The 13,669-nt window shown below is 46.8% G+C and overlaps 2 protein-coding genes across 2 annotated transcripts; both read left to right on the top strand.

Annotated features, from left to right (window-relative positions):
* Nucleotides 1-954: 954 nt before the first annotated feature.
* Nucleotides 955-3,908, top strand: LOC125944928 (uncharacterized). Its single transcript, XM_049666358.1, has 2 exons — nucleotides 955-2,259; nucleotides 3,513-3,908. The coding sequence occupies exons 1-2, from the start codon at nucleotides 1,032-1,034 to the stop codon at nucleotides 3,542-3,544; spliced, it is 1,260 nt and encodes a 419-aa protein (XP_049522315.1). The 5' UTR covers nucleotides 955-1,031; the 3' UTR covers nucleotides 3,545-3,908.
* A 4-nt stretch (nucleotides 3,909-3,912) lies between these two features.
* LOC125944929 (uncharacterized protein K02A2.6-like) lies at nucleotides 3,913-5,104 on the top strand. The gene has a single exon (XM_049666360.1). The coding sequence runs from the start codon at nucleotides 4,116-4,118 to the stop codon at nucleotides 4,920-4,922; it is 807 nt and encodes a 268-aa protein (XP_049522317.1). The 5' UTR covers nucleotides 3,913-4,115; the 3' UTR covers nucleotides 4,923-5,104.
* The last annotated feature ends 8,565 nt before the right edge of the window (nucleotides 5,105-13,669 follow it).

Genomic DNA, 13,669 nt, shown 5'->3' with positions numbered 1-13,669 from the left:
TAAGTGGTTAAAGTTTTTCTCTCTTTTGGAAGCTCTGTCACACGATTGTAGCACCCTGACCCTCTTGGTTGATTGTTTCTCATGCAACGGCTGTTGTTTCGAATTTCCTCGCGGCACGTCCGATGTCACGGACACTATATATAAGCTCGTCAGGTTGGCATTACATTTTGGTTGGTGTGGGATCATTCACGGCCGTTAGCATCGACTGACCGTGCTAAAATTGTTACATCGGGAACCACTTCTCGCGGAGTCGCCGCCTAGTTTCCTCGTGGTCGAAAGTTGCGAATTTTTTAAGCTGGTGCTGTAATTATATAAACGCGAGCTATGCCGCTTATTGACTTATATTACTTCGTTGATGGTCTTAGAACTGCATCACTATGCGAATAATATATCTGCGTCCCCGACTGATTGCGTCGAGATGTAAGCACGTGCGTTTTATATACGTCCGCTGCATTCAGTTTGTGAAGAACAAATGCAAAGCAACAACAGCTTGATTTGGGCGAGTTGGTAAATACTGAATAACGTAGGTACAGCGCAACAACTTTTGTAAGGAAGCGGAGACAGGAAACAACGCTATACCTGCGTTATGTAGTACGCTGTTTGTTTCTGTCGCATATCTGTACACGTGTACTTGCGTCATAGCGTGATAGCGTTTCCTTGCTGTCACGCGGCCCATATCGCGATCAAATCACCCTCGCCCACTATGTGTATATAATCGCTGGCTTCAAGGCTGGGTGTGCATTTTGTCCTTGTATTCCTTGGGTGTAATTCTGCCACTTTTAAGTTGCCACGATGCAATAAAGCATGTTCAAGTACAGTCTGCCTCTTCGTTCATGGAAGCCCCGGAACACGACATAGTCTTGGCGACGAAGATGGGATGCTGGTAGACAGCCTGGATCCTGGTAGACAGCCTGGATCCTGGTAGACAGCCTGGATCCTGGTAGACAGCCTGGATCCTGGTAGACAGCCTGGATCCTGGTAGACAGCCTGGACCCTGGTAGACGGCCACGAGACAACAAGTCAACGCAGCCATGTCGTCACAATTGGGGCAAGTAGAACCATTCGATGAGTCTTCCGCCGATTGGACTAGTTACGAGGAACGGCTCCAAGCATTTCTACGGGCTAACAAGGTCCCGGTTGAGCAGCAGGCTGATACGTTGATAAGCATGGTAGGACCGAAGACGTACGCATTATTGAAGTCGTTAACGTCTCCGGAGATTCCCACTAAGAAGTCTTTTGAGCAACTTCTAGAGCTACTGCGAAGCCACTTTGTCCCAAAACTCTCCATTATTGGAGAAAGAGCCAAATTTCATCGCCGCTCGCAATTACCGCAAGAGACTACTGCTCAGTATGCCGCAGAGCTGCGGAGGCTCGCACAAACTTGCGAGTTCGGCACTTTTCTCGATCAAGCCTTAAGGGACAGATTTGTTTGTGGGCTGCTTCGTGCTGACATACAACGTAACTTATTTGCAGAAGACAACCAGCTTAAGTTTCAAACAGCAGTCGATCGTGCAATAGCTATCGAAGCGGCTATTCAAAGTGCGTCTGCTACGCGATCAACGCCACCGACAGAATATGACGTCCACAAAGTTAACAGCACTGAACAAACTTCTGCCTCATGTTATCGCTGCGGGTCATTGAAACACGCAGCAAACTCTTGTCGGTATATGAATGCCAAATGCTTTCAGTGCAACAAAAAGGGCCACATCAAGCGTGCTTGTCGGAGCAGACAGTTTAAAGAATCGCCAGGCAAACATAAGCGACATGTTCGTACCCTGGCACTGCCGCACAGCAACTTGCAAAGCGTGAAAGCCGCTGCAGAAGTAAGAGCAAAACCGATCATGGTCGAAGTTACCATTAACGACCTACCAGTGAACATGGAACTCGATACAGGAGCCGCTGTATCAGTTATGTCTGTTTCACAGTTTCGTTCGCTTTTTCCAAGTGCTCAATTTCGCAGGACAAGCCTTACCCTAAGAACCTACACGAATGAACGTGTGAAGCCCTGCGGAGTAGCATTTGTGGCAGTCCAGTGCAACGCACAGACCCAGCGCCTGCCATTGTACGTGCTACGCCAGGATGGCCAGCCGCTACTGGGGCGCAATTGGCTGCAGCACCTCCAGCTGGATTGGACGCAAATCCAAGGTCTTCGCCACATGCAGCTGGGGAAGACAAGCAGCTCCGAGAAATCGCCTGAGCTCGAGTCCTTGCTAAGCCGCTATCAAGACCTGTTCAAGGACGAACTCGGCACAGTAAAAGGTGAAAAGGCTACTCTGTTCCTCAAGGATGAGGCAAGACCTAAATTTTTCAAAGCTAGAAGTGTGCCTTTCGCACTAAAAACTGCTGTCGAACACGAATTAACCAAGCTACAAGAGCTAGGGATAATTACACCCATTACAACGAGCCCATATGCTACGCCTGTCGTGCCAGTGGTCAAACGCGACGGTTCAGTCAGATTATGCGGTGACTACAAAGTCACGCTAAACTCAATACTCGACATCGAAAGGTATCCTCTACCAAAAGCGGACGAGCTATTTGCCGCACTTGCAGGTGGAAAACATTTTTCGAAGATAGACTTGAGCAGAGCGTACCAGCAGGTCGAAATGGATGACGAGTCCAAGCAATATCTGACGCTGAACACGCACAAAGGTCTATTTTTAGTCAACCGCCTACTGTTTGGCATTTCGTCGGCTCCCGCAATATTTCAGCGTATTATGGATAACGCATTGAAAGGACTGAACAGCGTGACGTGTTATCTCGATGACATACTGATCACGGGCCGCACGGAAGCAGAACATTTGTCTAACCTCAAAGCAGTGCTGAAACGGCTATCAGAACGCGGAATGCGTCTAAAACTTTCCAAGTGCGATTTCTTTCGCGATGAACTCCAATACTTAGGTCATGTGATAACGAAAGACGGTGTTCGGCCGACGGATGAAAAGTTGGTCGCAATCACGAATGCACCGACTCCGAAAGATAAGCAGCAACTGCAGTCGCTGCTAGGGCTCATAAATTACTATGGAAAGTTTGTTCCGAATCTGTCATCTATACTGTTTCCCCTGAACAAGCTCTTACGCAATACCGAAGCTTGGGAATGGAATGCCGCTTGTCAAAGTGCGTTAGTTTATGTAAAGAAACTGCTAACGTCAAAGCCTATTTTGACACACTACAACCCCAGTTGGCCAGTGCAGCTGTCGTGTGATGCTTCCGCCTATGGAATAGGTGCGGTTCTGTCGCACATTTTACAAGGGCAAGTTCATCCAATAGCGTATGCTTCACGCACACTGACAAAGGCTGAACAAGGTTATAGCCAACTAGAGAAAGAGGCATTAGCCCTGGTGTTTGGTGTCAAGAGGTTTCATTACTACGTTTACGCACGCAATTTTACGTTGCTCACAGACCATAAGCCACTTGAGACAATATTTGGACCCAAAACAGGCATTCCAGCGATAGCAGCCGCCAGACTTCAGCGCTGGGCAGTCACACTTTCTGCATATGCTTTTTCTTTGCAGTATCGCCCTTCAGCTCAGAATGTGGACGCTGATTGCTTGTCGCGCCTTCCACTTCAGCAACCTGGCAGGGATGCGGCCGAAGAAAATTTTTTGCTTTTGCGTTTAGACAGCATGCCTGTCTGCAGTAAACAAATCGCAGAAGAAACTGCACGTGATCCAGTTTTTCGTCAAGTAGTACAGCACATTTTGTCAGGCTGGCCGACTAACGTGTCTGCAGACCTGAAACCATTCTTCTACAGGAAGCTAGAGCTTTCTTTATATCAAGGTTGTGTCATGCTAGGAATGCGTGTTGTGGTACCACAAAAGTTTCGTCAATTTGTCCTAGATGAATTGCATGAGGGACATCCGGGAGTGGTGCGCACGAAGGAGTTGGCAAGAATCTATGTGTGGTGGCCAAACATCGACCATGACATAGAGAGATGTGTTGCCGCTTGTCAAACATGCGCTGAGACACGCAGTTTACCAGTGAAAGCACCGCTCCATCCTTGGTCCTGGCCGACGCGTCCATGGCAACGCCTGCACGTCGATTTTGCAGGTCCCATAAAAGGTGTTTCATACTTAGTGGTAGTCGACGCTAATTCGAAGTGGCCAGAAGTATGTCCCATGACCACTACTACTTCAGAAGCAACCATAGCATGTATTCATGAACTTTTCTGCAGATTTGGTTTTCCGGAAACAGTGGTGTCCGACAACGGAAGCCAGTTCATCTCTGCAGAATTCCAAGTCTACCTCAAGCAAAGGGGTATAAGACACATACGTACCGCACCGTATCATCCAAGCAGCAACGGCTTGGCGGAACGTTTTGTCCAAACTTTGAAGGCAGCGCTTCGAAAGACCAATCCGAGGATAGCGACTGCGGAAATAGCAGACTTCCTTTTGGCGTATCGTAATACGCCTCATGCTACGACAGGGGAAGCTCCTTCCACCTTGCTCCTGGGACGGCGCCTACGGACAAGGCTAGACCTGGTGCGACCATCGGTCGAGAACAAAGTGTCACAGCGCCAATTTCGTCAGACAAGGCGTCACCCGTGTCGTGAGAAAATCTTCGGTGTTGGTGATGACGTTCGGGTGCGCAACCTTCGACCTGGACCAAAGTGGCTCTGTGCAACAGTTCTCGCGCGTACGGGACCTGTGTCATACCGTTTAAGTGTCATGACTCCACGTGGTGTTTTCCAGTGGGTGCGTCACCAAAACCACATCCGCAAGGGTAACGCCGACACCACTGACTTCGAGCTACCCTTCGTGAGAAGAGATCAAGAACCTCCAGTACAGGTCCCAGCTGCCGACTCTTCAACCGATAACGGCACCACGGCGATCATTCAGCGTGAACCGGTGGAGCCTTCAAACTCTGCAAACGAACATCGTTACCCACAGAGACAGCACCGCCCACCTGATCGCTATGTGCCATAAACTGTCGCGGTTATACCCGTGTTTCCAAAATAAGTGTGGGGGGATGTCGCATATCTGTACACGTGTACTTGCGTCATAGCGTGATAGCGTTTCCTTGCTGTCACGCGGCCCATATCGCGATCAAATCACCCTCGCCCACTATGTGTATATAATCGCTGGCTTCAAGACTGGGTGTGCATTTTGTCCTTGTATTCCTTGGCTGTAATTCTGCCACTTTTAAGTTGCCACCATGCAATAAAGCATGTTCAAGTACAGTCTGCCTCTTCGTTCATGGAAGCCCCGGAACACGACAGTTTCCTTCCAAAAATTGTTGCGCTGTACCTACGTTATCCAAAAGCAAAGCGGCGCACAAAAACAAAATGAGACTGTGCGAACTTCCTTGTTGCCCATTGTATAAGATACGCTTTGATTCATTTTTGTAGTACCCAAGGCCTTGAACAGCAAAGTATGATAGCAAAGTATGATTCTATGGATGAATGCTACCCGTAGTGCAGTGAGGCCATGATTTCAGCAAAGAATACCAACCACGGTGACATAATCTTGAGCCAGGTTGCACCTCAGATAGGGAATGATGGCACTAGTTCCCAAAAGCTTGGATGGGACTTGAAGTACTCACAACGAGCAGAGCAGGATCAAACATGTGCAGCTATACAGGAGTATACTCATGCATGTAAAAGTTGCGGCCTGCAACATGTTATTACCTACCGTCCAAGCTGTCAAAGTGCATGGCTCTTGTCTATCTTTTTTAGGTGCTTTCAGACATTCACGTACTAATCACAGACATGGGAAGACTATAAGACGTCAAGATGAAAGGCTCCTAGCAGCTCTCGGTGTTCCCAACGAAACTGGCAGAATGGCAGTGGCTGATTACAAGCTGCCTTTGGTGAACAAAGAAACCGTGACCACATTAGAATCCGAGCAGAGCTCCAATCCTGCATGCTGATGACACCTTGTAAGTAAAAGCTTTATGAATTGACTACATGAGCATATTTTTATAACTCGTGCCAGGTGTAACTAATGCCTTTTATATGCATGTTAAATTGACTTCATTGTTTTATTCAAATTGTGTGGCTTCATGTTTTTGAGTTGTATACGCAGTAGTTTCAGTTAATACATTTTTATACTATGGCTGTTTACATCTTGGTAGTTTTTGTGTGTAAATATTGCTGCAGTAATTTCTCTGGAATGCATAATCATCTAGTGTCATTTGCTGTTCTGCCTTACCTTTTCTGGGGATTTCATACCCGCCTTCATGCAGCCACTGTAATATCCACAGTGTGTATATTTGGTGTTTTCGGCTTTGAATCCCTTTTGTTCTCTTCCAAAATTTTTTTTCAGACACAACGGCTCTCTGTTATGGGGGGCTGGTACTTAAGAAGCTTTACTGCGGGCATCCTACCCACGATTTTCAGACAGTTTGGGTGGAAACTTAAGCTAGACTCTAGGCCAGCGGCGGAAAAAGAGCTTCAGTGACGTGCATGTCTACAGTGTCATGGAAGGTAAGTTCAGAGGGCTACTGTTTGACTGGACATAAGTGCAGTGACTCTTACTCACAAAATACATGCTGTTTTGAATGAAAAAAATAAAAACATGAACACATTTGAAAAAAATATCCATCCAGTGTAGCTAAGTCGGGTGGACATATTTTTCTTTTATAAGCCTTCCTCCCCCTTGCAGTTCCATAGAACTTATGTTTCACAAATTTTATTTATGAGTTGCAGATCTGTTCGTATGTAGCAATGGTCCGGATATCAGCCACAACTGCTGATACCGTGTACACGTGCTACTTGCACTGTTTGACTAGATGGTTTGGTATTCCAGAAGCTATTCGTAGCAATACCACGTGGGAAAATGTGATGACCGATGCCATTCGCCAAGCAGCAACTGCCTGGTTGAAGAATTGCAGTTTGCGAGCGGATAAAAAGCCAGCACGTTACATTAAGCTTAGTGTTCAGGTAGTTTTTATATAGAAATTTAAGATATACTTACATTTTTAACTGAGTCAGCATCATGTAGCATGTTTACATCTTATTAAAATCGACTGTTGGTTCTATATCAGAAGTGCACGGTATGGGATTAACATTTTGTCTTGGCGTTCTAAACTCTACTTATATTAGTCTGTTCTCAATCACCAGATAACTTCCAACGACCATCTATGCATGATGTTGTGACATCATACTTTACTGTGGCCATAGGGAAACTTGTATACATTCTGAAGAATTTTACTTTAGACAATAAATTCTGGGAACCCCAAGTAGAGTTGGCGTTCAGGGCCACTTGCTTACATGATGCAGTGTAAAAGAAAGATATAAATATTTACTTCCAGGCAGCAAAAGGACATTGGAGATGCTTTAGGTGAACGTGAAAAGGCATTTTAAATTCTAGAATGAATTATACCTGTCTTCTGGCACTATGCTTATGCCTGCAGATTTTAAGCAGTTTTTTATGTGTTGTATTTGTTTCTTTTATGCCATTGTTCAGTCTTGTGAGGACAGCCACTGAAAGGCCACACTTAAAACAAGTATAACTATGCATCATGAGTGCATCAGTCCTATAATGTTTAAAAGTGGTGTGCGCATTACATGCCCATTACCGAGAGAAAACAAAGTGTATTCGCAAACTTTTCTAATATGTATAGATTATTTCTTAGTCATGTTTATGCTAAGCATTTGGCTTTTACTGGCCTTACTATAAATGAGTCTGGTCTTTTTTCCCTTTTTTTTGACTGGCGCAGATGCTTCAAAGGATACTGGACCTGCCGCCAGCTGACATGCCTTTCTTCCTCCTTAGTTCTGTTAAGATGTGGGTTCAGTTTTTCTAGACATGCAATCCATAATATATGCAGTCTAGTCAATCAGTGCACGGCATTACATGCCATTCATTTCCTATGTATTTATTTAGTCACAATCAAAGCAGGACAACACATGTACATTATTTGCAAGAATGAAATTTTGTTTTTTTTTGCTAATTTTGCTGCCACTTAAACATTGTTATGAAATGCTGGCTATAGAAGAGGCATTTTACAAGATGTCTTTTCAATGTGTCTCATTCAACACCCTTGTGTGCTGCATGAATTTTGCTTGTGTTAGCAGTATACCCAAATTAATTGTGCGCTACTGCAGATCACTGGTACTGCTATTGTTTTCTTGGAACCAGTGGTGCGATTCAGGATTTCTAGGAAATGTACATATATTGAGTGCGACTGGCTTTAACTTCAAAATAAAAACACGCAAAGCTACTAAGCTGAAAAAAGTTCAGTATTATGTGCTAAATGCATACTTTTCCAAAGGCATAAATATTAAAGGCTGCATAGATTCCATAGTTTGGTAATGAAATCTGTCAAGGTATAATAGTGAGAGCCCATCTGTGACATGCAAACATGTATACATACATATGCCAACAATGTCATTTATGCACTGAAATAACATTCTTCCGAAATGAATAGACTCGTAAGAACATTAATACACTTTGCAAGTGAACAGCACTAGAAATTGCATGTCGCACACGGCCTCTCAACATTATACCTTCATAGATTTTATTACAAACTGTGAAATCTATGTGGCTCCTTTTAATGTTTATGCCTTTGCAAAAGCATGAATTTAGATCATTATACTGAACTTTTTCAGCTTAGTAGCTTTGGTGTGTTTTAGGTTTGAAGTTAAAGCCAGTCACATTCAATATACCTACATTTCCTAGAAATCCTGAGTCACAAGACTGGTTAGAAGAAAAGCATATCAGGACCAGCGATCTGCATTAGTGCATGGTTAACATATGCATTAGTTAACCTATATTTTTTCCAAGGTGTATTGCATAATTTCTCCGGCAAGCAAAATAATCCTTTATACAAAAGTTCTACAGACAGTCTAACGAACAGCTTGCCAAGACTTCCCCAAGACGAATACGGAGGGAGCATTAGCTTGGCTTCAGGAGTGCTTGTGGAGTTCTAAGGCTATTACTCGGCTTGTAGAAGCCGGATAGTAGACAACCTTTTGGCTTGAACAAGCCCAAATGTAGCCGTCTTCTAGATGGGTTTGTGCTACCTGGGATAATCACCCGATGAACTTTTTATACGAGTTATTGTGCAAAATCACACAGGACGGCCAGATAAACGCAATGTCAAATCACTTCTTCACATGCCTCACCGATCATTGAACACATCGGTATATATTCTGTAGGCTGAAATACCCGCAAAACCAAAACTGCCGAGAAAACTTCGATGCGAACATCGCAAGGTGCACCACTCGGTTGTTGTACATATTACAGCTACGTTACATTGAGCGTGCTCTTCGTCTGGGATCTTTCCGACAGGGTAGGTATAGGCAGATCACTGCCAAATGCACCCATTCTTACAGAACAAAAAGCACTTGTGTTTAGGAAGTAAGGTAAAGGGCATAACATGTAGCATTTCTTTGAAAACCTTTCTTTCCTCATTCCCGGATAAGTTCTGGCGATACTCATTGCCAAAAGAGAGTCACATACTGACTGATAAACCGCAAATTGCTAATGCATTGAACAAGTACTTTTACTATGTGTTCGCGAAAGATGATGGCAAGACACCGCGCATAGCCAGTTTAGATAGCATTCCACCCATAAGAAATATTGACATAAACGAAATAAGCGTGTTGTCTTTGCTTTTTGACCTTGACGTAAAGAAATCACCAGGTGTCAATGAAATACTTAATGCCTTTCTCGCGAAGTATGCCGAATAGTGCGCTAAGTACCTTTGCATCCAGTAAATCACAATAAATCACTTTAGCGTGTGGAAGTTCCATTTGATTGGAAGCATGCAAAAATTACTCCCATCCCTAAATCAGAAGACCGCTCACTACTTTTGCCTTTCCGTCCTATTTCTCTACTTTGTACTGCACCAAAACTGCTAGAAGATGTAATATTTAGCCACATATCAATCTTCGTTGAAAACAACGATATAGGGTTGGCAATATCGATGAAGGTATCCCGCAAAACGATTAACGTCGTCGATGTCCACCTTTCCTTAGGGCACGGTGGCACGGCAGGCATGTGGAGTAACCCTTTCCTTTACCTTGTGCAGCTTATCGGCACACTCGTGCTGACACCAACAGCATAGAACGGTGAATCTACATCGGACAACCATATCACGCGTCTGCCCAACTATGAAATATGCAATGGCCCGTCTGCGCAGACGATCTATGCGGGACGCCAGTGGCAGCCCGAGCACGGTGCTTCGACGGCTCTGTGTATGGACGCCGCATATAACGGTGCAACGGCGGCGCTGTGGGCACCTTGGAGCAGTACAAAAGCTGGAAGCTGGCCTGGGCTCGTCATAAGGCACGGTGGCACAGCAGGTATGCGGAATAACCCTTTCCTTTACCTTCTGCAGGTGAGCAAAGGTTTCGTAAAATGCTTATGCTCGAACGATCTTTGCTTGGTTGTGCTGCCGTGCCCCAGGCTGCTCTGCCCGGCTCTCTGTGACTTGTCGCTGTATTTGAAACAAATATTGCTTTTGGCTGGGGATGTCAAGACCAACCCCGGTCCGGACGTGGTACAGCTAACCAAGCATTTACAACAAATTTCTGACGACATTAAAGATATTGTTACGGGGATGTCGGGAGTATAGACTGGATGTATTTACAATATATACACAAGTAGGGTTAGTGTGGTCAAGATGGCTGACCAGCAACAACACGCAGCAGCCAGTGTCTCTAGATCTTTTCTTTTCTCCTATCCTTCCGTAACAGGACCCCCGGGTGCTGAAGTGCCGTCTCGGCGCATGTCAGGCGAAGAATTGCGAGCGCAGTATGGCTTCAACCGCGAAACGTGCACGATGTCAACTGGCGTCGGATTTGAGGACGGATCAAACTGTAACGGCGAGATCTCGTAATTGACGTCGTTAACTTGACGTAGGACTTCTTAAGGCCCTGTATAGCGAGAGAGAAGCTTCTGGGAGAGACCTACACGACGACATGGTGACCAGAGGAGCACCCAAGCACCTGGGGCGAACTTAACATCGCGATGGCGCCGATCGTACCGCTCTTTTTGTATATCCTGCGATGCCAATAGACGAGATCGGACGACTTGACGCGCCATGTGAGCGCGATCGATGACTTCACCAGCGTACTCAGTTGTAACACGTGGCACAGAAGGTAGGATGGTGTCAAATGGCAATGTAGGGTTGCGACCATACAAAAGATAAAAGGGTGAATATCCTGCGGTGTCTTGTCTTGACGAGTTATACGCGAATGTGACGTAGGCCAGCCTGGCGTCCCAGTCGCGGTGATCATTGCAGACGTACATCGACATCATCTCTGTGAGTGTTCAGAAAAGACGTTCCGTAAGACCGTTCGTTTGTGGGTGGTAGGCGGTGGACAGCTTATGCTCTGTGGCACAAGAGTGGAGGAGGTCGTCAACAACTCGAGACAAGGACGAGCGGCCACGGTCGGTAAGTAACTGTCGAGGTGCACTGTGGTGGAGGATGACGTCATGGAGGAGAAAATCTGCGACGTCAGTTGCGCAACTAGTCGGCAACGCCTTGGTTATCGCGTAGCGTGTCGCGTAATCGGTAGCGACGGCGATCCACTTATTCCCTGTAGTCGTCGTCGAAAAAGGGCCAAGCAGGTCAAGGCCTACGCGACAGAAAGGTTCAGAGGGAACTTCAATTGGATGGAGTCGTCCGACAGGTGGCAGGGGAGGTTTTTACCGGCGCTGACACAATTCGCAAGTTGCGACATAACGATGCACAGAGCGGTAGAGTCCCGGCCAGAAGAACCGGCGTCGTACGCGGTCGTATGTGCGCAAAACTCCAAGGTGTCCAGCCGTTGGTGCATCGTGAAGTTGTTCGAGAACGACAGATCGTAGATGACGAGGAAGGACAAGGAGAAACTCAGGGCCCTCAGGGTTGATATTGCGGCGGTAGAGGATGCAGTCGTGCAGCACGAACATGGGGCACGGGCCGTCGGTGCTGCCAGATTGCACTCCGGCGATCATGGCCTGCAAGGACTCGTCGCGATGTTGCTCAGCGCGCATGTCGCACATGTCAGTGAAAGCCAACACGCAGGTCTCCGGATCATCTGGAACAGGATCAGGAGGATCCACGGGATGACGAGAGAGGCAGTCAGCGTACCTTGTGCAGACGTCCAGACTTGTAGATGACAATAAAAGAAAATTCCTAGAGCCGCAAAGTCCAGCGACCAAGCCGTCCTGTCGGGTCCCGGAGGGAAGACAGCCAGCAGAGGGCATGGTGGTCTGTAATGACCGAAAACGTGCGGCCGTACAAATATGGCCGGAACTTGGCGATCGACAGCCCACACTAAAGCCAAGCACTCACGCTCGGTGATGGAGTAATTCCTCTCAGAAGGTGACAGCAGGCGGCTGGCGTAAGCTATCACGCACTCGGTACCATTCTGCTGCTGGGCGAGAACAGCACTGATACCGTGGTCGCTGGCCTCAGTGCGGACTTCGGTCGGTGCAGATGGATCAAAGTGGGCAAGTATGGGAGGGGTGGTCAGAAAGCCAATGAGAGCGGCGAACGCGTGAGCCTGCTCCGGGCCCCATGAGAAAGGCGTGTTCTTCATTAGAAGATCTGTCAAAGGGCGAGCAACGTCGGGAAGTTTTTGACGAAACGTCGAAAGTAAGAACACAGGCCGACGAAGCAGCGCACGTCAGAAGCAGAACGAGGCACGCGGAAACTGCGAACGGCGCGAACTTTATCCGGATCTGGTTGTACACAGGTTGCGTTAACGAGATGTCCCAACACGGTAATCTGACGGCGCCCGAATTGACATTTCTTGGAGTTCAGCTGAAGGCCGGCTTTTCGGAAGACCGCTAGAATTGCAGCGAGTCGCGTAAGGTGGCCTGCTGAACGTGGGAGAAAAAATAATAACGTCGTCAAAATAGCAAAGACAGGTGGTCCATTTGTAGCCTCGCAGAAGAGAGTCCATCATTCGGTCAAATGTCGCAGGACCATTACATAGGCCAAAGGGCATTACTTTGAACTGATATAAACCATCAGGTGTTATGAAGGCAGTCTTCTCGCGGTCCATTTCATCAACAGAAATCTGCCAGTAGCCGGATCGAAGATCAATGGACGAGAAGCATGTAGCTCCGTGCAAGCAGTCCAAGGCGTCATCGATGCGTGGTAATGGGTAGACGTGCTTTCGCGTGATCTTGTTTAGATGGCGATAGTCGTCGCAAAAACGCGAGGTGCCATCCTTTTCCTTCACAAGGACTGGCTGATGATTCGATGACCCCTCATTTTGTCCACTTCTGATTGGATTACTCCACGTTCAGCATGTGATATATATACACGATAGGGACGCCGACGGATAGGATTCATGTCTCCAGTGTTGATACGGTGGTGAACAACAGATGTTTGGCCGAAAGGGCGGTCGCCGAAATCAAAGATGTCGCTGTACGATTTGAGCAGGAGACGGAGGTCCTTGGCCTGAGCAGAGGTTAGGTCAGGTGCAATCATTTTGGCGAAGTCATCCATGAAAGAACCAGAGCTGTGAGCAGCAATTGGTGCTAATTATCCACTCTCGGCATCCATACTCTCAATGTCAAATTGAGACGTACTAAAAACGCTGGCCAAGAACATGCCGGCCGGAAGCACTTAAGGGCACAGGCTGAAGTTCAGAAGCGGGAGAACGACGTCATTATTCGTAACCGTGATCAGCGTATGCGGAACAGCAACGTTTCAGTTCAAAAGCACGTCGCCCATGGGGCGAAGCACATATTCACCGTCACGAACCTGTGGCTGTGCGGTCAAAGCG

This window comes from Dermacentor silvarum, chromosome 4, assembly GCF_013339745.2.
Source record: "Dermacentor silvarum isolate Dsil-2018 chromosome 4, BIME_Dsil_1.4, whole genome shotgun sequence".
Lineage (NCBI taxonomy): Eukaryota > Metazoa > Arthropoda > Arachnida > Ixodida > Ixodidae > Dermacentor > Dermacentor silvarum.
Note: the sequence above shows the minus strand (reverse complement) of the source record. Positions and strands in the feature narration are given on the sequence as shown.

Coding starts and splice junctions, on each gene's coding strand:
- LOC125944929 (XM_049666360.1), top strand. CDS start 4,116: ATGACCACTACTACTTCAGAAGCAACCATAGCATGTATTCATGAACTT.
- LOC125944928 (XM_049666358.1), top strand. CDS start 1,032: ATGTCGTCACAATTGGGGCAAGTAGAACCATTCGATGAGTCTTCCGCC. Junction 2,260..3,512: donor CGAACTCGGCACAGTAAAAG/GTGAAAAGGCTA, acceptor TTTTCTTTGCAG/TATCGCCCTTCAGCTCAGAA.